This window comes from Symphalangus syndactylus, chromosome 15 (assembly GCF_028878055.3).
Source record: "Symphalangus syndactylus isolate Jambi chromosome 15, NHGRI_mSymSyn1-v2.1_pri, whole genome shotgun sequence".
In the NCBI taxonomy this organism is placed as follows: Eukaryota; Metazoa; Chordata; class Mammalia; order Primates; family Hylobatidae; genus Symphalangus; species Symphalangus syndactylus.
The window spans coordinates 8,953,697-8,978,788 of record NC_072437.2 but is presented as its reverse complement, the minus strand read 5'-3'; the positions used below and the strand labels follow the sequence as shown (position 1 = coordinate 8,978,788).

Below are 25,092 nucleotides of genomic sequence, written 5' to 3'. Positions count from 1 at the left end.
GTCACCCAGCAGCACACTGGCACATGGCCCCTGAGTCACGCCTCTGCCCTTGCTCTAGTGGGTGCCAGCTCTGGCCAGGCAGCCCCAATCCAGTCACGCCCCTGACAGCACTGACCCCTCCTCTGCTTCGCTCCTTGAAGCTCCCTCGTTTTCGCAGGCTCACCTGGACAGCCCCTACACAGCACCCACTGCCTCCACATAGCCTCTCTGGCCTCTGTGGCACCATGGCTGCTGGGCCCCAGGCTGTCCCCTGCTCCTGTTGCCGGCACCGGGCTCCTTCTCCGACTGCTGCTCCCCAGGGCGCTCCAGTGCCTGCTGGTGGCTTTCATTACCAGCTGCTGGTGTCCTCACCCACCAAGCCTTCACCCTGAACTGCCTCCTGGGCATGTCCCCTGGATGCCTCTGTCTACCTGATGCCCACAGCACCAACTCCAGCCCCCCAACAGCGTCCTTGGCTCACCATTGACTGTTCCTTCTCTCGCTCTCCACGTCCAAGCTGTCCACCACTCTTATTGATTGGTTGATTAACACAGTGTCTCCCCCGATCCCCAGGATGGGGTGCAGTGGTGCAGTGGTGCAATCACAGCTCACCGCAACCTTGACCTCCCAGTCTCAAGTGATCCTCCCGCCTTTCCCTACCAAGATCCTGGGATTACAGGTGCGCACCACTACGCACAGCCCACTCCTTCAACTCAAACCACAAAAAGCAGCAGCCCCCTCTGGCAGCTGCCTGCCTTCCTCCTCATGAGCATCCCGTCCTTCCTGCTCACAAACCTCTGAGAGCCATTTCCAGCACAGCAGAGTGATGCTGTGAAAATGATTCAATTTCTCGCACAAAATCTGCTAGTAACTCCCTACTTTGCTCAGAATAAAGGCCACCATCCTCACCATGACCCACATGGTTTCATGCCCTGCCCTCCTGCGGCATCTCAGCTCCTTGTGTCTCTCAAGTCGCCACACCAGCCTCCCTCCAGGACCTCTGCGTGCTCCCTCGTCAGCCCCAGACACACCTTCCTCCCTGGAGGCCGCCCACCCACCCTGTGACAAGGGGCAACCCCTGCCCTGATCCAGCCTTGCCCACACCCCCAGTTTGCTTTCTCCCCATGGGCTGGGTTTGGTACGAGGCAGCTACGTCGCTCTGTCCTCTCCCCAGGAGGGAAGGGATTTGGTTTTGTTCTCTGCTGCACCCAGTGCTGGCTGGCAAAGAGGGGTGTCCCAGGAAGGACCGGGGCACAAAGGAAGGGAGGGACAGGACTCAAGCACCTGCGCCCACAGGCTTGGTGGGCAAGGGGCGGGGGTATCCTGCAGGGAAGGTGGGACTCAGCCCGTGGTGTCCCCAGCAGCGTCTTGCCCGTGGAACTCCCTCCCTACATCTGTTCACCTGAGTGGCCTTCGTCCTCAATGCAGCCAGCGTTAAGGTGGACAAGTGCATGGCTCCAAAGTCCTGTGTGATGTCACAGCAGGTGGGGTGGGGTGTGCCCGGCCTGGTCCCACAGTCCACAGTGAGCTGCAGACAGAGGGGTGGCCAGTTTGTTGTTTTACCTAAAAGGTGTTTTCCACGTGGAGTAGGACTGAGAGGCACGGGTGGCTGAGGGGACCTGCCTGGGACGTGAGGCGCAGGTGAGTCGACAAACGCCCCCTCCTGGTGTGAGCCGCCTACTCCCCAAACGACGTCCCCAGGGCCCCGCCCGTGCTGACCGCTCCTGTTTTCCAGGTGTGCTCGGCCGCTTCATCTGTCCGTCAGCTGCGGCAATGAAATATGTGGAAGTGAAGAAGTCTCCGCCGCACCTCCTGAAGCAATTCACAGGTATGGAGGGAAGGCGCCGGGGTCGGGGAGGGGTGGAGAAGTTGGGGTGGGGGGCGGGGGCGTGGGGAGGAGCTGTTTCAGCCCCTGGCGCGGACAGGGGGTCCTGGCCCCAGACCTGGCTAGGAGGGCAAGGCAGAAAAATGCGTGTTCAGGAAATAACCCGGGAAAACGCTGTGAAGTCTTCATTTTTGAAAATTTTATTACAGAATACACCAGAACCTGAGGTTTTCTAGATGAAGAAATACATTTAACTATTTCCAGGGGTTTAAGAGGTCAAAGGCATTTTGTCCATGAGGTGCTGAAGATCCACTTCAACTACTTCATAACTTTTATTGCAGGAGTGACTTTTTTTATTAAGGAAAAATATTTATCAGCAATGAAGAAGTTCCGCCTTCCTTTTCCCCACCCGGGCAACTGACCCAGAGGCAGACACTCACCAGTGGGACTGGAAGGAACCACCGGTGTGGGATGTGACTTCTCCCACACGTGCTGTTAATGTGCATAGATGGGGGGTGACAGTGACGGTCAGGAAAAGGAAGATTCTGGAAGTTTGCACCTCCCCGGGGAGGCGGGAGATGCCACCTTCCATGGCTCAGGTTTACCTGCTACTTGAATGTTTTTTTCTCAATTGAGCTTGTATTCATGCAATGCTTTTATAAACAACAACAAAAAACAAAACAAAACAAAACCAAAATCGGATGGGCGTGGTGGCCTGTAATCCCAGCACTTTGAGAAGCCAAGGTGGGTGGATCACCTGAGGTCAGGAGTTCCAGACCAGCCTGGCCAACATGGTGAAACCCCATCTCTACTAAAAATACAAAAATTAGCAGGCGTGGTGGCGGGTTGCCTATAATCCCAGCTACTCGGAAGGCTGAGGCAGGAGAATCACTTAAACCCCGGAGGCAGAGTTTGCAGTAAGCTGAGATTGTGCCACTCCACTCCAGCATGGGCGACAAAGCAAGACTCTGTCTCAAAAACAAACAAACCAAGGAAATGGAAGAAAAAGAAAACAAATTAGATTGTTTTGGGTTGTTACCTTTGTTGGGAAGGTAGGCTAGGGAGCGCCTCTCAGGCCAGCCAAGGTGCTGGCAGCCACTGAGCACCTGCCCACAGCAGCACCCGGCCCTGCAGCTCTCGCAGTGGCAGTGGGACAGGGCAGCCCAGGTGCCAGGAATGTGTGGCATCTGCCAGACTGCGAGGCCTTCCAAGGCCACCCGGCCACCAGGCTTTGTCACACCAGGGGGGCAGCTAACTCTTTGGACAGGAAGAGGGGTGTCCACAAGAGGGGTCTTTGCAGTTCCCAATCCAGACGCATCCAGGGCGGAGTGGGAGGCCTGCGCCTGGGGCCCCTAGGGAACGGGCCGCTCTTGTGGCCGGCTGGGGTGGCCTCTCTCATATTCTGGCAAGATGGCCCCATAGCCAGGGCAAACACCAGGGAGAAAGCGGTCCCTCTTCCAGGCCCTTGGGGGCCACCCTCCTGGTCTCTGCTTCAGGGCTGCAAGCATTGCAGCTGTTGTGTGTACAAGCTGCTGATGCTGGGCCTGGCCACCCCGTCTGTGAGGGGCTGCCAGGGGCTGCTGGAGGCTGGTGCCACTTCTCAGGGTGCATGGGACTGGTGGGGGTCATCTCAGGTGTGCCAGGTCACCCAAGGCACTGCCCAAGCTGACCCTGGGCTGGAGCCCTCTCACCTTGCCATGGCCATGCCCAGGACCCAGCTCCTGGCATCTGCAGGCGACACTCCTGTGTGCTCCCCACACAGCCTGTCCTCATGGACTGGAGGATGCATGCATGGGGGTCAGCGTTGTCTTTATCATCCTTTGCAGACTGTGGCGTGGCTGTTCTGCGACTGTTTCTAGTCCTTTAGGGGTGTAGGGAAGCTGTGAAATGACAAGGCCAGCGTCGTCCTGGCTTGGAGCTGGCTCATGTGTCTGCACCACTGGTGGCCCCAGCAGGAAGGTGGGGAGCTGGAACCTTTAGCCACAGTGGCTGGCCCTGGCCCTGCAGCTCAGGCCCTCTCTGTCGCCCACCCCTGGGTCTGAGCCCAAGAAGCAGCCTAGAGGAATTCCTCCTGTCCTTCTCTGCGCAACTTTGCAGATGTGGAAGAGGCTCTGTGGCCGGGTGCAGTGCAGACTCTGGCCTCCAAGCCCACCCGCTCTGCAGCCTCTTCCCATGTGGGTGCAGAGCCCTGCACGCCTCCCCTTCCACGCAGCCCTGCTGGGTTTCCCATGTCCACACTCGCTCATCCTGGACAGGAGGCAGCTGGGCCTCCAGACGGCCCCCTAGCAGGTGATGGCCTGAGGCTGGCTCCCAGGGCACCAGGTTCACATGGCCCTGGACAGCGGGCGAGTTGGGGGTGAAGGAGCGGAAATGAGGATGGGAGGATGACAGGCGGCCCCTGGGGAAGAGGCGTGTGCGGGGCCGCTCAGCCCTGGCTGGAGGCTCTGCCTTACTGCGGTGATGCAGCCTCGGCTGCTGTCTGTCAGCTGCTGCCTGTCAGCTGCTGCCTAAAGATTAATGTCAACTCCCTCTCTAAATAAAATAGTTTCTGCAAAAGTGCTTTTAAACTGTGACACACTTTCCACACCGGTGTGTGTTCTTCTCTGAGTGGCTTGTATGAAAGAGTGGGGACTCGAAGCCACTGCTTCTCCTCCCTCACCAGAGGCTCGGAGGTCTGTGGACGTATTTGGACTCTCTGTGTCCGAATCCCAGGGATCCGTGGCTCTGCACGCCCCAGATCCCCATCCGTGGTTCACATGCGCTCCGGGCAGGAAGGCCACACACATAAGCCTCTGCACACACAGGGATCCATGGCCCTGCACACCCCAGATCCCCATCTGTGGTTCACACGCGCTCTGGGCAGGAAGGCCACACACATAAGCCTCTGCACACACCATGCCAGCCCCCAGAACCTGCTGTGATCCCTGCCCAGCTTCCTCCTCCTCCTCCTCCTCCTCACCTCTCCTTCCGTGTTCTGATGCTCAAACTCTGGAAGAACTGGCGTCTTCTGTCCTAAGATAACTTGATACGCAGCTTCAAGCTCAGTGTCACGAAAATGGGTCTCCAGTTTCAGAGATTTTTACGTTGTTTATGACATCTGCTGTGAAGACACATTCAGCAGATTCCAGGTGGTGTCACAGCTCACAAACAGGGGTGTGCAGTCCGGGCCCACTGAAGGTCCTGGGGGTGCTGGTGGCAATCGTGACCGCAGGCACGTCTCTCGAGTTCCCACGCCACATTTCCTGTCACCACGGTACTCAGAATCTTGTCTTCTCTTCCCGCCTGGACCATCTTTGGAAACCTGTCTGCGGTCAGGTCTTGCTGTCCGTGACCACGCTGCCAGGAACCCTCAGCTGGGACGTTCTAGTGGGCCTCCGGGCAGTGTGGCTTGGAGGTGTCCCCTGGAGGCCAGCCTGATGCCTGCCTTTCTAGGGAGCAGCTCCCAGCAGGGAAGCTGAGCCTCAGGAGTGCTGGAAGCTTCCACGGTGCCGTGAAGTTATGGCTGCTGAGTCTGCCGGCTGCTTCTCCAGGAGGTGACCATGGTCTGTCCCCTGCTAATTGACTGCTTCACCGGGAAACGAGGTGGCAGAGGGACTTGGATGGGGCGTCAGTCCAAGGACCCGGCACTGCCCTGAGAGAGTCTCTGGGCTTGGTTCCTCCCCTAGGAAGAATTCCTGCAAGTGTGCGCTTCACAGAGGGAGGGGAAGGGAGGTGGATGGAGCACAGGAAGGAGAAACGCCACGGAATCGTCAGCCACACTTAAAATGGTGACGCCTCCCCACCTGGATCATCAGCCACGTTTAAAACGATGACGCCTCACTGCCTGGGTCGGAAAGGCCTGGCCTCAGATCTGCACCTCTCTGGACACCATGCCCCTCCTGAACCTTTCCTCTCCTGCTGCAGAAGCAGCAAAATGTGGAGTGAAGAGACTTTCCATGGCCTTGGAGAAAAATAACAGAACATTTACCACCGTGCCGGCGTGGGCGTGTTAGAAGCCCCAGGTGGCAGCCGGCGGAAAGTGGGATGAGTGAGGGAGTGAATGGCAGCCCCAGTGTCCCTGGGGAGTGGTGGCTTCCCTGGGCTTGCTATCCAAGCAGATGGGGTGACGGTACAGACTCGTGGGACGAGCTTTGAAACCTCACTCCATGGGCCCCCATCTCACCTGGCCCGCCTGAGCCAGGGAGCCAGGGTGGCTTCTCCCAGGAAGCACTCAGCTCATTTTAGATTGATTGATTTAACCGCAGTCTCGTTTCAGTAGATCAGGAAGAACGCGGTTGCCCCACCATCCTGAGGCAGCGCCTCCCTGTTCCCATAGCCTGGCCCAGCCGATGGCTCCTCTCCCCGTTCCCAGCCACGCTGTCACGACTCTGGGAGAGCACAGGAGGAGAGGCAGGCAGTGAGTCCTGCGCTCCAGCCGCCCTGGCTGTGGTGCGGGGGGTGTGGAGGGCCTACTGGAGATACCACTGCTGGTGCCAGTGGCCGGGCGTCCAGGACCTGTGCAGTGGGCGAGCTGCCAGTGATGCTTCTAGAGGGAGCAGGGAGCTGCATCAGCCCTGCCGATCCCCCACCACGTGGGAAGCCCACCTCGGCTCCCTTGGCGGCTGTGACCTGGTGCCTGCCCAGAAAGCCTCAGCCTACTCCAACCTCAAAGCCTCTGATGGGTTGTGGAGGAGGGTGGAGGGCTGGGCTAGGAATGGAAATGTGTGAGAGACTTTTCAGGGTCTACTGGATTTTTAAAATGCATGGCGACATCGTGGAGGTGCATACAGGAAAATAACGCTGGGTGTGGAGGGAACATGGGACACGGGAGGAGGCGCGGGAGGACTGACGGGATTCGATGGCTGGGCAGTCAGATGCGATAGGGACTGGATTCTTAAAATGAGAAATAATGTATGAACGTTTGTGTAGTGATGTTGAAGAAAACAAATCACTTTATGAATAAAAATAATGCTTCGTTCAGTGGCATATTTCCTGCCCAGGCTGTTTGCTGAAATTGAACATCCGCTGTCACCCGGAGCAAGTCTTTAGAAACCTTTGTTCTCTTGGCTTTGTGAGCAGACGCCTCTGTGCCGCTGGGGCTTCTCCTTCCACGTCTGGGGACGGTGGGGAGGGCGCCTGGCACGGTGGAGACAGCAGGACCCTGAAGCCAGAGGTCTCTGTGGATCCCGGCTCCGCTGCATCCAAGCTCGTGGGATCTTGGGTTTCGTCTGGATCTTCCCAGATGGGGTGGAGGAGCCTTCGGGCATTCTGAGCCGGGTGCTGGAGGGTGTCTGGTGGGGTGGAGGAGACTGCGGGCAACGCGAGCCTGGCGTTGGTGGGTGTTTGCTGTGCAGCCGCTGTCATCATCTGCGTCAGAAAGTGGAGGCAGTGGCGGACTCTGAATTCTCCGGGAGCTGCCTGTGTAGTGTTTGTGAAGTTCTGGCGCTGTGTCCACCCTGGAATTGCACTCCAGGAAAAAGGCCGTGGCGCCTGGACACCCTGGGAGCAAAGCCCTCCTAGTCACCCACGGTAGACACATGGGCTGCTGCATAGAGCATGGGGGACCATCTGGCCAGCCGCAGCCCAAGACCAGTCACTCACCCCAGGCCCCTCTGAGCCTGGCTGTGCGGGACCTGCCTGCTGCTGTGGGGCCTCTCCCGGCCTCCCTCAACTGGGAGGTCAGCTCAAACCACCCACAGCCACCCCTTGCAACTGAGGGAGGAGAGGGTGGCAGCAGCCGGTGACTTCAGCCTGCCCTGTGCACTCTGCCTTGGCAGGTGGGGCATTGCCTGGGCAGGGCTCCCGTGTCCATGATGCTTCTGACAGAGGATGAGGGCTGCAGCCGCAGCATTTGCAAACCTGGAATGGGGGTGTCTTGAGAAGGGGGACCTGAAAGACTAAATCAACCCTAAGGAACACAAATGGGGCTCCTCAAGGGTCAAGAAGGCCGGGCAGCTCCCCTCCCGGCCCCTGTCCCAGTGGAACAACTTACAGAGGGGCCAGGGAAGACCCCTAGTGGCTTGGGTGCAGTGTTGGCCTGGGGCATGGAGCCTGGCTTTGTGGGACTGCAGTCCACCCAGCAAAGGTCTCTGCGGGTACCCTGGGCCCTCATCTGCAGGAGCCCGTTTCATCATCCAGTCCAGTCCCTCGGTGGCTCATGGCCGATGAAGGGAGCCACATCCCTTGGGGCTGAACATGTGTGAGGCTGCTGAACTCCTCTGGAAAGGGTCATCTGCCAGGAGATGTCCCCGCCCTGCTTCCTTTACCTCCCACAGCGTGCTGCACACTCATTGTCTTCCCTTTTTCTCCCTTTGGGTCAAAACTGGCATTAAACTTTCTGTCCTTTTGATTCAAGTTTTAAAATTCTGAAATAATCCGCAGCCCATGCTGCTAATTCTAACTCCTGTATGCTTAAGCGTGAAATAATTACACGTTCCCTCCCGAACTCCCAAGCACCCATTGTGTGAGCCCCGCGCTTCTGTGGGCTCTGTCGTGCGCCGTGCCTGGCGCTGCTGCGCGGAAATGTATTATCTCCTAATCGTTAGAGGGCCCTGCATTATTCTGTGTAATTAACTTGACATTATTTTGCTCAGAAATTTAATTCATTCTGGATCTTAGTTTCAAATAAAGATTTGCATGATGCATAATTTAGAAAATAACAAAACCACAACACAAACCCACAGCTGCTCCCCACACTGGTTCCCAGGTTCTTTAGCGGAGAGCGGGGTGGCTTTGTTTTTGGGGGTGACACTTGTGTGTGTCTGTGCTTTTGCAGTGTGTGACATTCCTCTGTATGACATTTGTGACTACAACGTCTCCAGGGACCGATGCAAGGAGCTCGGGTGCTGCTTCTACGAAGGCGTCTGCTATGAGAAAGCAGTTCCCAGTGAGTAGCTGCCCCGGCCGCCCCATGGCGGAAGCCGAGGTAGCTGGTGACCATGCTGACCACCGCCCTGCCTGTCTCCCTTCCCCGGGGTCTCTGCTGGAAACACCTTTGTATTGTTCTCTGGCCACACTCTGCTGCTCCATCTTAGTGGGGGCAGTAGACTCTGAGTGGGGTTTGAGCTGGAGGGCCTGTGAATGTGACGTAAGCCACCAGAGGGGTTCCATTCCCAGATGGGCTGGGCAGGGCATGGACGGGGACGGATGGAGACCCCCTTCATGGAGGAATTTGGCCATTCTGGGTGGTTGCAGAGGCTGGATTTGGGGAAATAGTGCTGCAGAAACACAGGGCGCTGGCAGGGCCCGGGTCAGTGTCCAGGTGTGGGGTGAGCCCATCGGGGTGGAGCGGACCTTGTCCACCAGGGGGGGGGCTCTGTGAGCTTGGCCCTCACTGGGGACTCCGTGGGGTGCTTCAACGTCGGACTAGAAGCCAGACCAGACGTGAAGATCTGCTGGTAGCCCCTCAAGCCCCTCAAGCAGCACGGGGGTGAAGTGAGGACAACGGGCACCCAGTGGGTGGGGTACAGGGGCTGGAGGCGTTGCCACTCCCCATCCCCGTGAAGGCTTCCAGAGGGAGGCGCGCCCTTCAGAGCACCATGGCTAGTTGTAAAATGTGTTCCAAGGGAGGTGGGAGGAGGTTAAGAAACCAGGATGGTGCGCACGTGAAGGGCGCTGGGCTCCCACCTCCTCAGCGTATTCTCACCTGTGAGCACACTGGCCTGCGCTGCTGAGGTCTTCTCATTTCCAAACCCTCTTCAAGGTCCACGTGAAGCTTCATGTGTTTCCTTGTCCTGTGGAGGCCCCTTTTGGAAACGAGGGTAAAGGGGCTGTTTGTGCTGCGTGGGGAGGGGTGGACAGCAGCACGGAGGGGAGCGGCCTGCACAGCGTGCCCTCGGGAGGGAACAGTACAGCCCTTGACGGTGGAGGTGCTGGACGTGGCCGATGAGCTCTCACAGCTCTAGGCTTCCTTGGAGATGAGTTCCAAAGCCTCCCTGTCCTAGACCACTCTCTTCTCCACCCCCAGCACCCCAAAGTGAGTCAAGGCCCCCGGCTTTGTGCAGCTTAGGGCCATTTCTTCTTCCTTTTACTTCTTTCTGCTGCATTTCCCGCTAGACGGAGCCCTCAGAGACCAGGCACCAGGTCCTCTTGATTCCCTGTATCTAGTAGGGCTTAGAAAGTCAGGAAACGTTAGTGACTGATGGGAATGAGTGACTGATGGAAATTTCCAAGTAGTGACCTGCTGGTGGAACCTAGCGCGAGCTCGGCTGCTCACCGCTTGCAAAGCTCGTAACAACTGAAGGGAAAGTGACTTTATTTCCAAAGCTAGCAGTGGGGAAGTGGCTGACTTGTGCTTCCAACTTTAGGCTGGGGAGAGGGGCTTAAAAAGAGGAACTCAGAATGGGAGGCACATGGGAGGGGCGCTACTACAAGGTCTGAGGGTCTCGTTCCAGTGGCTGTCACAAGCCACGGTCCACCTGGAGCGGGAGGTGGCGTCATCTTGATGGCTGGTTGTAGACTCACCGCCTTCGGGTGACCTCTGGCATTTTGCAGCTGGGTCTCTATGCTTGGTCTATCTCAAGATGAGCCCCTAGAAATTGTAAGCAAGCCCATAATTAAATACCAGCACACAGTTAGATAAATGTGCATGGGGCTAGGGGGTACGTGGTGAGAAAGGGAGACTGTGGTGTTGCAAAGAAAATACATTTCAAGGCTCTATTTTAAGACTAAGGAGAACAAAAGTTTTTTGCAGTAAGCTTTCTGCATCGTGAGACTAGGGGAAGAGGAGAAAAAGGAAAAGTTTTAAAACTCATTTTCAGGCTAGACTGTTTGATTACATGGGGACTGCCCAGTCCTACAGACGTAAAGCCTTAAGCCAGCTCCTCTGAGATGAAAGGGATATTCTGGGCACAAAATCAGTCAAGAAAGAAAGCGCTGACGGGATTCTGGCTGGCTCCAGGGAGGGTGTCTGTCCTGCTTCGTGGTGAAGATTTGGCACCTCATCAAAAGAAGATGAATTTTGGCTCCTCAGAGACAAACGAGAGGTCACAATGGACACCACTGAGAGTTGGGAAGGTTTTCTGATGACGATGGCTCCCGCAGATCCTGGCTTTAGAGACTTGAGCCCAGACCCCTTGCTGTCCCAGCCTCCACTTCCAGGAGCCTCTGGGATTCCGGGGATCCCACGCCTTCCTCTGACTACAGATAAAATCAGCTGGAAATTGCTTCAGTTATTATTTTTACCAAGATACTATACCATAAAATTCACCTTTTAAAGTATACAATTCAGTGGCTTTTAGTATATTCACAGTTGTGCAGTCATCACCACTAACTCCAGAACATTTGTACCACTCCAGAAAGAAACCTCACGCCCATTAGCAGTCATGTCCTGTCCTTCCCTCTCTCTGGCCCCTGGCAGCCACTCATCTGTCTATGGACTTCCGTATTATGGACATTTCATATAAATGGAACCTCATGACTTGTGGTTCTTTCACTTACGTAGTTCTCAAGGTTCGTTCATGTTGTAGCAGTTATCAGTACTTCCTTTCTCTTTATCGTGGAGTAATTGTCCACTGTATAGATGTGCCACATTTTGTTGACCCATCTATCGGTTTATAGACATGTGGGTTGTTTCCACTTTTTGGCTATTATAAATGATGCTGCTCAGAACATTTGTATATAGATTTTTGTGCAAGCATGTTTTTTATTCTCTTGGGTATATCCCTAGGGATAGAATTGCTGGATTGTATATTAACTCTACGCTTAAATTTTTAAGGAACTTCCCAACTGGTTTGCAAGGTGGCTAGATCATTTTCCAGTCCAATCAGCAGCGTATGCAAGTTCCAATTTCTCCACATTCTTGTCAACACTTGTTGATGTCCTTTTGTTTACAGCCATTGTAATGGGTGTGAAGTTGTATCTCATTGTGGTTTTGATTCATATTATTCTAATGAATAATGATGTTCACCATTGTTGCATTTTTTTTTTTTTTGGCTATTTGGATATCTTCTCTGGAAGAAAAGTCTATTTGAGTCCTTTGCCCAGTTTTAAATTGGGTTAATTGTCTTTTTATTATGGAGTTGTATGAGTTCTTTATAGATTCTGGATATTAAACTCCTATTAGAAATGTGACTTGCAAATACTTTCTATTATTCTCTTACGTGTCTTTTCTTTTTCTTGATAGTGTCCTTTGAAGCACAAATATTTTTAATTTTTATGATGTCCATTTTATCAGTTTTTCCTTTTGTTGCTTATGCTTTGGTGTCACATCTAAGAAACCATTGCCTAATCCAAGGTTGCAAATATTTATACCTGTAATATCTTCTAAGAGTTTCATACTTACAACTCTTACATTTTGGTCTTTTGATCCTTTTTGAGTTAACTTTTGTATCTGGTGCAAGGAAGGTTTCCAACTTCATTATTTTGCACATGGATATTCAGTTGTCCCAGCAGCATTTGTTGAAAAGATTCTTTTTTCCCGATTAAATTGACACCCTTGTTGAGAATCAGTTGCCCATAAAAGTGAGAGTTTATTTCTAGATTCTCAATTCTATTCGGTTCATCTATATGTCTATCCTTAGCCAGTACCACAGGTTTTTTTTTTTTTTTTTTTTTTTTTGAGATGGAGTCTTGCTCTGTCACCCAGGCTGGAGTGCAGTGGCGCAATCTCGGCTCACTGCAAGCTCCGCCTCCCGGGTTCACACCATTCTCCTGCCTCAGCCTCTCCGAGTAGCTGGGACTACAGGCGCCCGCCACCATGCCCGGCTAATTTTTTGTATTTTTAGTAGAGACGGGGTTTCACCATGGTCTTGATCTCCTGACCTCGTGATCCGCCCGCCTCGGCCTCCCAAAGTGCTGGGATTACAAGCATGAGCCAGCCAGTACCACAGTTTTGATTACTGTAGCTTTGCAGTAAATTTTGAAATCAGAATGTGTGAGTGCTTCAACTTCGTTCTTCTTTTTCAAGGTTATTTTGGCTGTTATGGGTCCCTTGTATTTCCATATCAAATTTGGCTTGTCAATTTCTGCAGAAAAGAGGTCCTTTGGCAATTTGATTGGGGTTGTGTTGAATCTGTATATAATTTGGGAAGTATTGCCATCTTAACACAATATTAAGTGTTCTGGTCCATGAACAGGGGTAGTCTTTCTATTTATTTCGGTCTTTAATTTTTTTCAATATTTTATAGTTTTCAGTGTACTGATCTTGAGCTTTTTAAATTAAATTTATTCCAAAGTATTTTACTGTTTTTAATGTTATTATAAATGGAATTGTTTTCTTCATTTTCAGATTGTCTATTGCCAGCATATAGAAATATAATTGATTTTCATATGCTGATCTTGTATCTGGCAACCTTGTTGAACTTGCTCATTTTATTAGTTTTCTAGTTGATTCCTTAGGATTTTTTGCATACAAGATCATGGCATCTGCAAATATAGTTTTACTTCTTTTTTCCTAATCTGAATGCCTTTTAGTTCATTTTCTTGCCTAGTTTCTGACTAAAACCTGCAGTACAATGATGAATAGAATTAGGAAGAGCAGAAGCTTTGTCTTTTTCCTGATCTTAAGGAGAAACTTTCAGTGTTTCACCATTAAATACAGTGGTAACTGTGGGTTTTACTAGATGCCATGTATCTATTAATAGTAAATGCAAGACGCAACTTGGAAACACACGAGTTGAGAAAGCTCCCTTCTCTTCCTGCTTTGTTGAGTGTTTTTATCATGAAAGGGTGTTGGATTTTTTTTTCAAATTCTTTTTCTGCATTTATTGAGCACCTTAATGGTGCTCTTTATTACTTCATGTGGATTTGACTTACTGTCTACTGTTCTTTCATTTTATCCTAGAGGACTCCCTTTGGTATTTCTTATAAAGAAGCTCTGCCAGTGATGAATATCCTGACTCTGTTTATCTGGAATGTCTTAATTTACCCTTCAATTTTGAAGCATAGAGTTGCTGTATATAAAATTGCTGGTTGGTAGTCTTCCTGACAGCCCTTTGGATGTTTTATCTCATTGCCTTCTGGCCTGCATGGTTTCTGATGAGAAACTGCTGTAAATCTTAAGGCTCCTTTGTATATAATGTGTCACTTCTCTTAGGCTGCTTTCAAGATTCTCACTTTGTCTTTTGCAGTTTGCCAGGTGTCTGGGTATGGATCTCTCTGAGTTTATCCTACTCAGAGTTCACTGAGTTTCTTGGATGTACAGATTAATGTTAACCAAACTTAGGAAGTTTTTACCATTATTTCTTCAAATATTCTTTCTGTTCTTTTATCTTTCTCCTCTCCCTCTGGACTTTCATTATGTGTATTTGATAGACTTTATGGTATCCCACAGACCTCTAAGGCTGTATTAATATTTCTTGGTTATATTTTCTTTCTATTACTTAAACTGGATAATCTCGTTGACCTATCTTCAAGTTTACTGATTGTTTTGCCTGCTCAAATCTGCTGTTGAGCATCTCCAGTGAATTTTCATGTCTATTATTGTACTCTCAACTTTAGAATTTCTTTTTGGTCTTAATAATGTCTATATTACTATTGATATTTTCTATTTGATGAACGTATTAGTCATTTTTTACCCTGCTATAAAGAACTACCTAAGACTGGGTAATTTATAAAGGAAAGAAGTTTAATTGACTCACAGTCCTGCATGGCTAGGGAGGCCTCAGGAAACTTACAATCATGCCAGAAGGCAAAGGGGAAGCAAGACATGTCTTACATGGCAGCAAGGTTGTGGGAAGGGAACTGCCAAACAGTTTTAAACCATCGGATCTCGTGAGAACTCAGTATCATGAGACTATCATGGAGTAAACTGCCCCCATGAGCCAACCACCTCCCACCAGGTCCCTCCCTTGACATGTGAGGATTACAATTCGAGATGAGATTTGAGTGGGTCACAGAGCCAAATCATATCAATAAAATATTATCCTTATACTTTTATTTAGTTCCTTAGACATGATTTCTTCTAGTTCTTTGAATATGCTTAAAATAATTGATTTAAAGTCTTTGTCAAGTAAGTCCAATGTCTGTGCTTCCTCAATGATGATTTCTATTAATGGCATTTTTTATGTATCTGGCCATACTTTCTCATTTCTTTGTATGTTTAACATTTTTCTTTCTTGAAAATTGGACATTTTAGGTAAGATAATATAGCACCTCTGAGAATTGGGTTCTTTCACCTCCCCAGGTTTTATTGTTGCTGCTGTTTGTTGTTGTGGTTGTATGATGACTTTCCTGAACTAACTCAGTAAAGTCTTTATTCTTTGTGGTGTGTGACCACTAAAAACTCTTCTTGGGTAGCTACTAGACAAAAATTCCTTAGATGCCTGGAAACACAAGCCTCTCAGACTTTGCAGAGGGGTTCTGTGTGCATGCTGAGGCACACCTTCAACAAAGTCAGAATATTTCTAGCTCTGCCTTAGCCTTCACTTCCTGCTTATGCAGATCCTTAAGTCAGCCAGAAGTGAGGTCCCAGGGCCGCCATAGGTCTTTCCTTGCAAAGCCCACAGCACTGGACATGTCCATGGCCCTCTAGATTCCCAGGAATGTGTCAGAGCATTTCAAAGCTCTCTATGCACATCTCATTTCCCAGATTTTCATGTTAAGCTTGTTGGTTAGCCTCTTGTTTTCCCTCAACTGCTAACCAACACTTTAGCCAGTAAAACAATTTTCAATTGCTTCTAATTATTTATAACAAATGCCTGGGGAAAAAGCTGTTCTCACCGAATGAGCTCATATCAAATAAAGATGATATTCCAAGGAAGCACCAGACAGATCAAATAATGACAACTCTCTGACGATGGGGCTTTGAAGGAGCTCCCACCCTGTTCTGCCCCCCGCAGTGGCTGCCAGGCTGCTGGCTTTACCGTGATTACAGGCTGTTGATTTTCAAGCTACCATGGAGCTGGAGGGTGGGCAGGAGAGATGGGAACAGGGCTAGATAAAAGGTCCAAGCTTGCTCTTTTACTGAGATTCAGCTGTTTGCCTCAAATAAACAGATTTCCGCAAGCTTTTGGTTAATTTCCAGACTTCTGAAAAACTTTCCTCTGATGATTTTTGCCAGTGTTCTCATTGTTTTTATGGAGGAAGAAATTGGCAGGGGGGTCCTCTCTCTGCTGTTTTTGCTGATAGCACCCTGAAAGTTAATTATGGGCTTTACTGAAGCCCTAGTCCGGTTGTACATAATCAGTTAGTGAGAGTTACAACAAGATGTAGAGCTTTTTCCCGAAGGAATCCATTATCCCTCACCTGACTCACCTGTCTCATCGTAAAACCAATGCCCTTTAGCCAGTATCTTACTTGAGCGATCTTTTTGGGTTCCAGGCCTTCCAGTGTTGAATGGCCTCTCATATGGCTTCATTCCAGCAGCTCGTCCTCTGGGGCATGTGGCAGTACTCCTGCAGCCAAGCTCATGGCAGTGGGTGCTGACTTGGCCATGGTTTGCTGCATTGGCACTTGTCATCATTTTGTTTTTGTTTTGTGAAATTGGGGTCTGCTGCTCATGTTGCATATGCAGAGAGCAGCAGGTGCTCACAGTCGTGCTCAGTTCATTTCCATCACAGAGTTGGACTTCTTACAGAACTCCAGTTTCCGAGGCACTTATACCACTTAGTTTTTCTGAGAAGTGTACCATTTAAGGCTCCTGAAAGCGGCAGTCATTAGCATCCAAAAGGTATTTTAGTTTATTCTTTCAATCTTCTCCATATAATGATTAGTGATCCCAATTTCCTCACATCCCAATGAAGCAGAGATCCAACCGTGTAAAGTGATGTGAATGCATCACTCCAGGAAGATCACAGCTAGGAAGAGAACTCACGTCCAAGCTGCTACTGCTGCTGCTTTTGCCACCTCTCCCATCCCCTGAGCACCTTTTTATCTGTACCTTGCAGGTGCTGGCCTGTTTGTAAGTGTTGGCATGTATGTCGAACATGGCTTAAGTTAGAACAATCGCCGCATGCCTGTCATCCATTTTAAAAGTGAGCCTTAATCCCTATAGCAGCTTCATGATTGGTGTTCTAAGGAACCCAGAAGAGAACACAGGCTCTCAAGAATGTTTCTGACTTGGAGAAGGCTCACTGTTTTGCAAGGGGGTATATCATTTTTGCATGGAAGCAACCATTAAGTTCTTTCCATCATTCTAACTTTAATAGCTGGGTGGTGTGGCTGTGCTTTTCTTGACTCCTGACTTCTTTCGGGCCTGTAGGAAGAGACTGGGCAGTAGGCCCTGCTTCGGGGCTCTCACTGCGCCCTCACATTACTTTTCATTTCTTTGACATCTTTCTCATTAAAACGACGAATGAACCTTTGTGCTGTGCAAGTTGTAGTATTCAGTGACAGGGTATTATGAGCTCTTTGTGCACATAATTCCATGTTATGAAAACCTTTCACCAACTTCTTAAATTGGCTGGTTTGAAGTGCACATTGTGTTATGGCATAATCTGTATTATTAAGAATATGAATTGGGGAATTAGCATTAGATCTTTCAGAAAGAATTGGGAATTCAAAGAGAAAGACTTGCCTTCATTCTTCAGTCTTGATTTAGGGTATGTTATTTAACATGTCATTTCTTCTAAGTATCTGACTTCAGTTTCTTCATGGGACTTGCTGAGATGATTTCAAAACTTTTGTTTAACTATATTTTGGGAACATTTACCAAGACGTTTCTTAAAGAAAATAATCCTTTCTTCAATTGCTGCTGTTTCTGAAAGATAAAGTCGATAAGCCAAAGATATGGTCTGTAATAAATAGTGTTGCTAGACAGACACTGTACAGAGCACATCATTGAGGCTGAGTCTCCATCTTAAGGAGCTTGGCATCAACGACAAAGAACATGAGCACATAGGAAGATATGGGAGATATACTGACAGTGGAATACTAAGACGCTGACTCATATGTGTGTCTCTTTAACAGGACTTCACTCACATAATTTTGAATTTATTCCATGAGCTAAGACACAAAGTCATACTAAGGAATAAAACATTTCCTAGAGTTCAAGAATTTCAGGGTTACCTTCTTGCCTCATGAACGCCCTTAATTCACCCTTTCACCTTATTTGTGCATTTCAATTCAATCGATTCTCTTTGTTGAACAGCATTTAAGTGCAGATTCTCTGGGCAAGCTCTAGGCTACCTCTCAGATCCATCCTCTATTGCTGTGTGACAAATTAACCCAAAACTTAGTGACTTAAAGCAACTTAGAGATTTTGCTGGGTGGGTTGGGTTTGGGTGTCTCATGAGATTGTGGTCAAGATGCTAAGTGAGGCTGCAGTCACCTGAAATCTTGGTGTCCCAGATGACTCACCTTGCTGGGAAGTTGATACCAGATGTTATAGGAAGATGACTCACTTTGCTGGGAAGTTGGTACCAGATGTTATAGGAGGCCTCTTCTCCTCGCCATGAGGGCTGCAGTCTTTCCCAGAGCAAGTGGCCCAAGAGAGATCAGGGCAGAAGCTGCAATGTCTTTTTCACCTGGCCTCGGGGGTTAGACTCTGGCATCTCCTTTGGCTCCAGGGGTCAGCGCTGTTCTGTTGTGGGAAGTCAGGGACCCCAAACGGAGGGACCGGCTGAAGCCACGGCAGAAGAATGTGGATTGTGAAGATTTTATGGACATTTATTAGTTCCCCAAATTAATAATTTTGTAATTTCTTATGCCTGTCTTTACTGCAATCTCTAAACATAAATTGTGAAGATTTCATGGACACTTATCACTTCCCCAATCAATACCCTTGTGATTTCCTATGCCTATCTTTACTTTAATCTCTTAATCCTGTCAGTTGAGGAGGATGTATATCGTTCCAGGACCCTGTAATAATTGTGTTAACTACAAAAATTGTAGAGCATGTGTATTTGAGCAATATGAAGTGTGGGCACCCTGAAAAAAGAATAAGATAACAGCAATTGTTCAGGGAATAAGAGAGATAACCTTAAACTCTGACCACCGGTGAGCCGGGCAGAACAGAGCCATATTTCTCTTCTTTCGAAAGCAAATGGGAGAAATGTTGCTGAATTCTTTTTTTCAGCATGGGATATCCCTGGGAAGGAGAATGCACACCAAGGGGTAGGTCTCTGAACTGGCCCCCCCAGGGTGTACCTGTCTCTTATGGTTGAGACTGCAAGGGTGAAATAAACTCCAGTCTCCCATAGCGCTCCCAGGCTTATTAGGAAGAGGAAATTCCTGCCTAATAAATTTTGGTCAGACTGGTTGATCTCAAAACCCTGTCTCCTGGTAAGATGTTATCAATGACAATGGTGCCTGAAACTTCATTAGCAATTTTAATTTTGCCTCGGTCCTGTGGTCCTGTGGTCCTGTGATCTCACCCTGCCTCCACTTGCCTTGTGATATTCTATTACCCTGTTAAGTACTTGATGTCTGTCACCCACACCTATTCGCACACTCCCTCCCCTTTTGAAACTCCCTAATAAAAACTTGCTGGTTTTTGTGGCTTGTGGGGCATCACGGATCCTACCAATGTGTGATGTCTCCCCCGGATGCCCAGCTTTAAAATTTCTGTCTTTTTTACCCTGTCCTTTTATTTCTCAAGCCAGCTGATGCTTAGGAAAATAGAAAAGAACCTACGTGATTATCGGGGCAGGTCTTTGCTGGGTGGGTTGGGTTTGGGTGTCTCATGAGATTGTGGTCAAGATGCTAAGTGAGGCTGCAGTCACCTGAAATCTTGGTGTCCCAGATGACTCACTTTGCTGGGAAGTTGGTACCAGCTGTTATAGGAGGCCTCTTCTCCTCGCCATGAGGGCTGCAGTCCTTCGCAGAGCAAGTGGCCCAAGAGAGATCAGGGCAGAAGCTGCAATGTCTTTTTCACCTGGCCTCGGGGGTTAGACTCTGGCATCTCCTTTGGCTCCAGGGATCAGCGCTGTTCAGTGTGGGAACATCTATCTAGGGTGTAAGTATCAGGAGGTGAGAATTGGGAGGCCATCCTGGAAGCTGTTTATGGTAGCCCCGGATATTTGGAGGTGAGTCTGCCCCACTGTTTCCCCTCCTCAGGTAAGCAAGTTTCCACGGGACAGTCCTCACTTAAAGAAATAAGCCAGCTGATTGGAAGAAACTTTGACAAGCAGTTTCCCAGTGTGCTCCTCGGTACATGCACACGCCTGTTATCCAATAGCTTGCAACCCCAAGCCTCACTCCCTTCCTCCAGCCTCTCCGTGAGGAACTCTTTATCGAGCGCCCAGTGTGTACTTCACTGTTCCTTACTGAGGTCACCTCGGTATGAAGAAAATCGAGGATGTGGGTTACCCTCACGAGCTGGCTTCAACCCCCTCTCAGTTTTCTGACTTCAGTCCCCATGGAAAGAATCCTGGGCACCTCATCCATTGCTGGTGGCCCTGTGATGAGTCCAGGGAGTGTGGATCCCGTGGGAAGCTGGCTCGTGTGCCCAGGAGGCTACTTTCTCTGCACCTGCGGCCCCACTTCTGGGGTGGGTTGAATTGTGTACACCCAATTCATATGTTGAAGTTCAGATCCCTGGTACCTGTGAATGTGACCTAATTTAGAAAAAGCGTCTTTGCAGCTGTAATTAGGTAAGATGAGATGACAGTGGAGTAGAGGGAGCCCTCCATCTAAAATGGCTGGTGTCCTTGTAAAAAGAGAAGAGACACAGAGACAGAGGAGCGCAGAGGAAAGACAGCCACGTGACAACAGGGGCAGAGACTGCTGTGATGCAAGGAAGAGGCCAGGGAGGCCCTTTCCTAGGAGCCTTTGAAAAGAACACGGCCCTGCTGACACTTTGTTCTTGGACTTCTGGGCTGCAGAACCATGAGATGATCAATTTCTATTGTTTTGAGTCCCCCAGTGCATGGTACTTTCTTACAGCATCCCTGGCAAACTCACACACCATCCAGGGAAGGTACATCTGATGGTGGTGTTACTGCTTCATGACTCTTGGAAGTGGTTTAGCAGGAGGGCGGTACCGGAATTGAAGCAAATCACGTCACCTGCACTTGGTATTTGCAAGTCAGCCAGTTTCTTTGAGAAAGTAAGAAAGCAACTAGAGAAGAGGCTGATATTGATAATAATAACAACCATAAGAATTACTGTGTATATGTGATTAGCCAAGCACTTAAGAACTTTACTTGCATTCATTAAAAAATTCCTTACATCAACCCGATGGAGGGAACGTAGAAGAACAAACAGTAGATAAGGATATTATCTGACCAAGGACTCCGAGAGGAGTGATGCTCGTGTACAAATATTAGGACTTGAGGGGGCCAAGTCCTGAACCAATGAGCCGACGGAGATCCAGAGATCAGCCCTCAGTGCTGGGCAGTGCTGCGCCCCTCAGGCCTCTTGCACAGACAGAGCGCTGCCTGCTGAGCAGTGGGCAGTCTCCCAGAAAGAGGCTCAGGAGGGGCCGAGCACTTCCTCCTCCCAGTCACCCCTGTCTTGGAGAGGCTGGGAGTGCATTCACGAAGGGAAACCCAGGATGGAGCGGCTGCCCCTCACGGCCACCTGGGGAGGCTCGACTTTTGCTGGGGCTGGGTTGGAGAAGGCACAGGAAACTTGGGGATTGCAGGAGCCCCTTTTAATACAAAGAAGCCCAGTCAAGGATTTGTCTATGATCCAATAAGTGTTTTCCTTGTATTCAGTTTAGGGGAGGAATTGACCTGGGCATTGAGGAGCCATTTCCAGGGAGCTGGGGAGCACAGCAGGAACAGAGGGGCCAGCGCCGTCTCTCCACGCACCCCCGGGGGTCAGGGTGGTCACAAGGTGTCCTCTGGGTGGCACTGACTACCACCTGGAGCTGCCTTTCACAGGGAGCCCTCGTCTGCCTGCGGGGGCCTTTGGAGATGTCCACAGAGCTGAGTCTCCAGGAGATGCTGGGGAGGGTGGGCCAGGAGTCCTGACCATGGGCAGCCGCGCCGGCAGGGCCCGCACCCGACCCTGGGAGGGTCGCCTTTTCTTCTTCTTCTTCTTCCTTTTCTATTTACCTGGATCGAAATGACTTCAAATCCCACCATTTTTCAGTTTACATCCACGTGTTCTCCGCCTTGATTGTGATCATCGCTGGGGCCTTCGTCATCACCATCATCTACAGGTCAGTCCCTTTGTTCTTCACTGGGAGGGTGGGGAGGAGGGGACTCGCCACTCCTGGCCGCAGCCTCCTGCCTGCCTGAGCTCCTTCGGGCTTGGTGCTGCGGGGGTGACTGAGAACAGCTCTCCGTGAGCCTGGGAAAGGGAACTGGCCAGGCAGGGAGGGCCCCACTGACTTTCTCCGGAGTGCTTGTTGATGAAAATCATAACCCACATTTAGTGAGCACCTAAGACTCTAAGTGCTCTGCTCAGCCTTTTCAGCCCTCGCAGCCACTGACGATGTAAGTGAACTTACTGTCCCCAGATTGGGATGATTGACGCAGCATCGAGGGGGTCCCAGGGCTGATGGATGGGGCAGTGAGGCTCTAACTCAGGCTCCCAGTTGTCTCAGAGTCCCTGAAGCCAAGGCTGCCTGCACCTCTTGGCCTGTGGCCTGCGTCCTCCTTGCAGGGTGTCAGGGTTTGGAGGTGTCTCAGAGATGAGTCTACTCCCTCTCATTTTAGTGGTGAGGAAATGCAGACCTGGGGGGCCAAGGCAGCAGGTGGCTATTCCCAGGGCAGGGCTGGAATCCAGCATCTCACTCCCCGGCCACCACCTTTGCCATGAGCCCACTTTGTGATGTGCATATAAGCCCCTGAGATTATTCGAGTCTCTTTGTCCAGGAATGAGTAAAGCCATTTTCCTACCATGAGTGCTGCTATATGCTGTCTTATGTGTGTTAATCATGAAGATGAACCGGCAGTAGCCTGCAGTGCAACACACACCTTCCCCCTGCCCGGAGCTGTCTTTGGGAGTCTAGCTGCCTCATACAGTCATCTGTTTGGAGCCTGCACAAGAAACTAAAATGAGGCTGGATGTGGTGGCTCATGCTTGTAATCTCCCAGCACTTTGGGAGGCTGAGGTGGGAGGATCACTTGAGCCCAGGAGGTGGAGGCTGCAGTGAGCCGTGTTTGTGCCATTGCACTCCAGCCTGGATGACAGAGCAAAACTGTCTCAAAAAAGAGAGAGAGAGAGAGAGAAACGAAAATGAGAACTATTACATCAAAGCATTTACCTTAAAAAATAAGTATGTATGATCAGGAACCTATGTTTTCAGATGGATGTCCTGGTGGGTGGGAGGGGGGAACTGGAGAGTTTTCCATCTGTAACTTCCCTGACTGTGATAAAACCCTCTTCCCATCAGAGTCATTCAGGACAGCAGGAGAGAAAAGGCCATCCCTACGGATGTCGCGCTGCCACAGAAGTCCAGCGAAAAGGCGGAGGTGGCCTCATCCAGCAGCAAGTTAGGGCTGAAGCCTCCGAGTCCTGGGCCTCCAAGTGCTGGGCCCTCGATGAAGAGTGACGAGGACAAGGATGATGGTGAGAAGCTTCTGGAATGATCCTCAGCCTAAGGTCGAGGGCGTGGCTCTGTTCCCTTGGGAGACCTTCCCTGGGAAGGGGCTCAGCATCTACACAGGTCCTTCAACCTCAGTGATCAGTGTTGTAGTTTGTTCAAAATTCTAATGTACCCAACACCGGAGGTTCAGGTTTGCAGGATGGGCGTGGCTGTCAGTGTGAGTTTCCGTCTGTGAGTCTTGTCCTCCCCCTTCCCGTCCCCTTCTGCCTTCCTGTCATTTCACCCTCTGGTGAGGCCCTCAGTGTTAGTGTGGGAAGCTCCTGGGGAGGGGGCAAGAGTCCTGCAGAACCTGCACATTTGATCAGGTGACTTCCTGCACGGAGGCTGCAGGGCTGCCATGGGTATTCTTTGTGGCGCCCTGGCCACTTGGTGGTCTTGGTTGTGCAGGGAGGCTGCCAGTCTGCTGTGGGTATTCTCTGTGGTGCCCTGGCCGCGTGGTGGTCATGGCTGTGCAGGGAGGCTGCAGGGCTGCCTTGGGAACTCTCTGTGGCGCCCTGGCCACATGGTGGTCATGGTTGGAGAGGTGGACGATCACTCTATGCCTGCTTCAGTTTCTAGGAAGGAAAGTTGCTCATATGTTGGTTTACCTGCTTTGAGGGCCCTTGGAGGTTGCTGGTTGCTTTTCCTAGATCAGCACCTTGCCAGGTTAGAGAAAGAAACATCTCAAATGGTAATCCTTGTCTTCAGAGATGTTTGTACAGGATACGAATGGCCTGGCCTTACCCATTGTTACCACGTAGACTTGGCTTTACAGGGACCATCAGGAAAATAAGGAGGCAGGGTAAGAGGGTGACCCACACTTGATTTCAGATCTGGAATGCCTGGCCCCTGACCGAGGCTGCGTCTGTGCGAATGAGGCTTTCCTGCAGGACAGATGTTTGCCTGGGTAAGGGAGCCCCCTGTGTAGTGAGATGCTGTGGGAGGAAGAGTGTTTTACTCTCCCCTGGAATGCACTGAGAAACACAGGGCAGGATACGGCCATCCCCCAAACTGGCTTTTGAATCAATCATTGCCAATCGGACACCATGTAGATGGGTTCAAAGACCCTGGTGAAATCTTTTCGGGACTGCTGAATATTCCGTTTGAAAAAACAATTCTTCTTTTCTAAAAATCTAGTAACAGTGACAATAACAGAAGCCGAAGAAACTGAGGACTGACTGAAACGCATGAAGAAGTGGAGATTGGCAGAATTATCCAAATGAAATGGTACAGCAGGTGCACTGTTAACAGGGTGATGGAATGACCACCCAATGGGTAAAAAATGAAGGTATTTTGAAAATTGCTTCTCGTACGATGTTGCTTATTCATTGCTATATTTTTATCTTAGGGGAGAGAAAGCCTGTGGGGTAGGAGAGTGGGAACCTGAACTTTCAGTTTTTAATGGCACTGCTTGCCACTAATATTAACACCACAGGGGCTCACAGCATGGGCTCAAGGTGGTGTCATCGAGGTCTCCTTTTCGGAAGGCAGGCTGCACCTTCACCAAGAATGGGCTGCCACATGACACAGACGGTTCAAGACTCTGGCATTTGGCTTTGCTAGGACTTAGTCACACTGTGAGGGGACAGGCCCAGGTGTAATCACCTCTGGTTTGTAAATTCACAGAAGAAGTAAGTGGCTTGGCCAAGGTCATGCCGAGGTGAGGGAGGATGAGGTTCTTGTGTTAGGGGAGCCAGGCTGCTCTGCTCCTGAAGGAAGCCTGTGCTCTGGCCAGGAGTATCCCGTCCGAAACACACAACTGGCAGCGAATGTTTTCTCTTTTACAGACTGCGTTTGTGACTTGTTTTTGTTCTTCCTTGCTGAAGCCTGTTGTGCTTTTACAATGGCAGAAACTACTCGATACCCCTCATTGCAGGGGAACAATACGCTTTCACAATGGGGCTATACAGTACCTGACAGATTATGTAATAATTTTCATTGTCCTCACTTGTCT

The 25,092-nt window shown here is 50.2% G+C and overlaps 1 protein-coding gene across 1 annotated transcript; it reads left to right on the top strand.

Annotated features, from left to right (window-relative positions):
• The first annotated feature begins 1,519 nt into the window (after window positions 1–1,519).
• Window positions 1,520–24,441, top strand: TEX29 (testis expressed 29). Its single transcript, XM_055244379.1, has 6 exons — window positions 1,520–1,624; window positions 1,715–1,807; window positions 8,559–8,669; window positions 21,698–21,767; window positions 22,947–23,122; window positions 24,276–24,441. The coding sequence occupies exons 2-6, from the start codon at window positions 1,753–1,755 to the stop codon at window positions 24,314–24,316; spliced, it is 453 nt and encodes a 150-aa protein (XP_055100354.1). The 5' UTR covers window positions 1,520–1,624; window positions 1,715–1,752; the 3' UTR covers window positions 24,317–24,441.
• Window positions 24,442–25,092: the final 651 nt, after the last annotated feature.

Coding starts and splice junctions, on each gene's coding strand:
- TEX29 (XM_055244379.1), top strand. CDS start 1,753: ATGAAATATGTGGAAGTGAAGAAGTCTCCGCCGCACCTCCTGAAGCAA. Junction 1,808..8,558: donor CCTCCTGAAGCAATTCACAG/GTATGGAGGGAA, acceptor GTGCTTTTGCAG/TGTGTGACATTCCTCTGTAT. Junction 8,670..21,697: donor CTATGAGAAAGCAGTTCCCA/GTGAGTAGCTGC, acceptor ACCATTTTTCAG/TTTACATCCACGTGTTCTCC.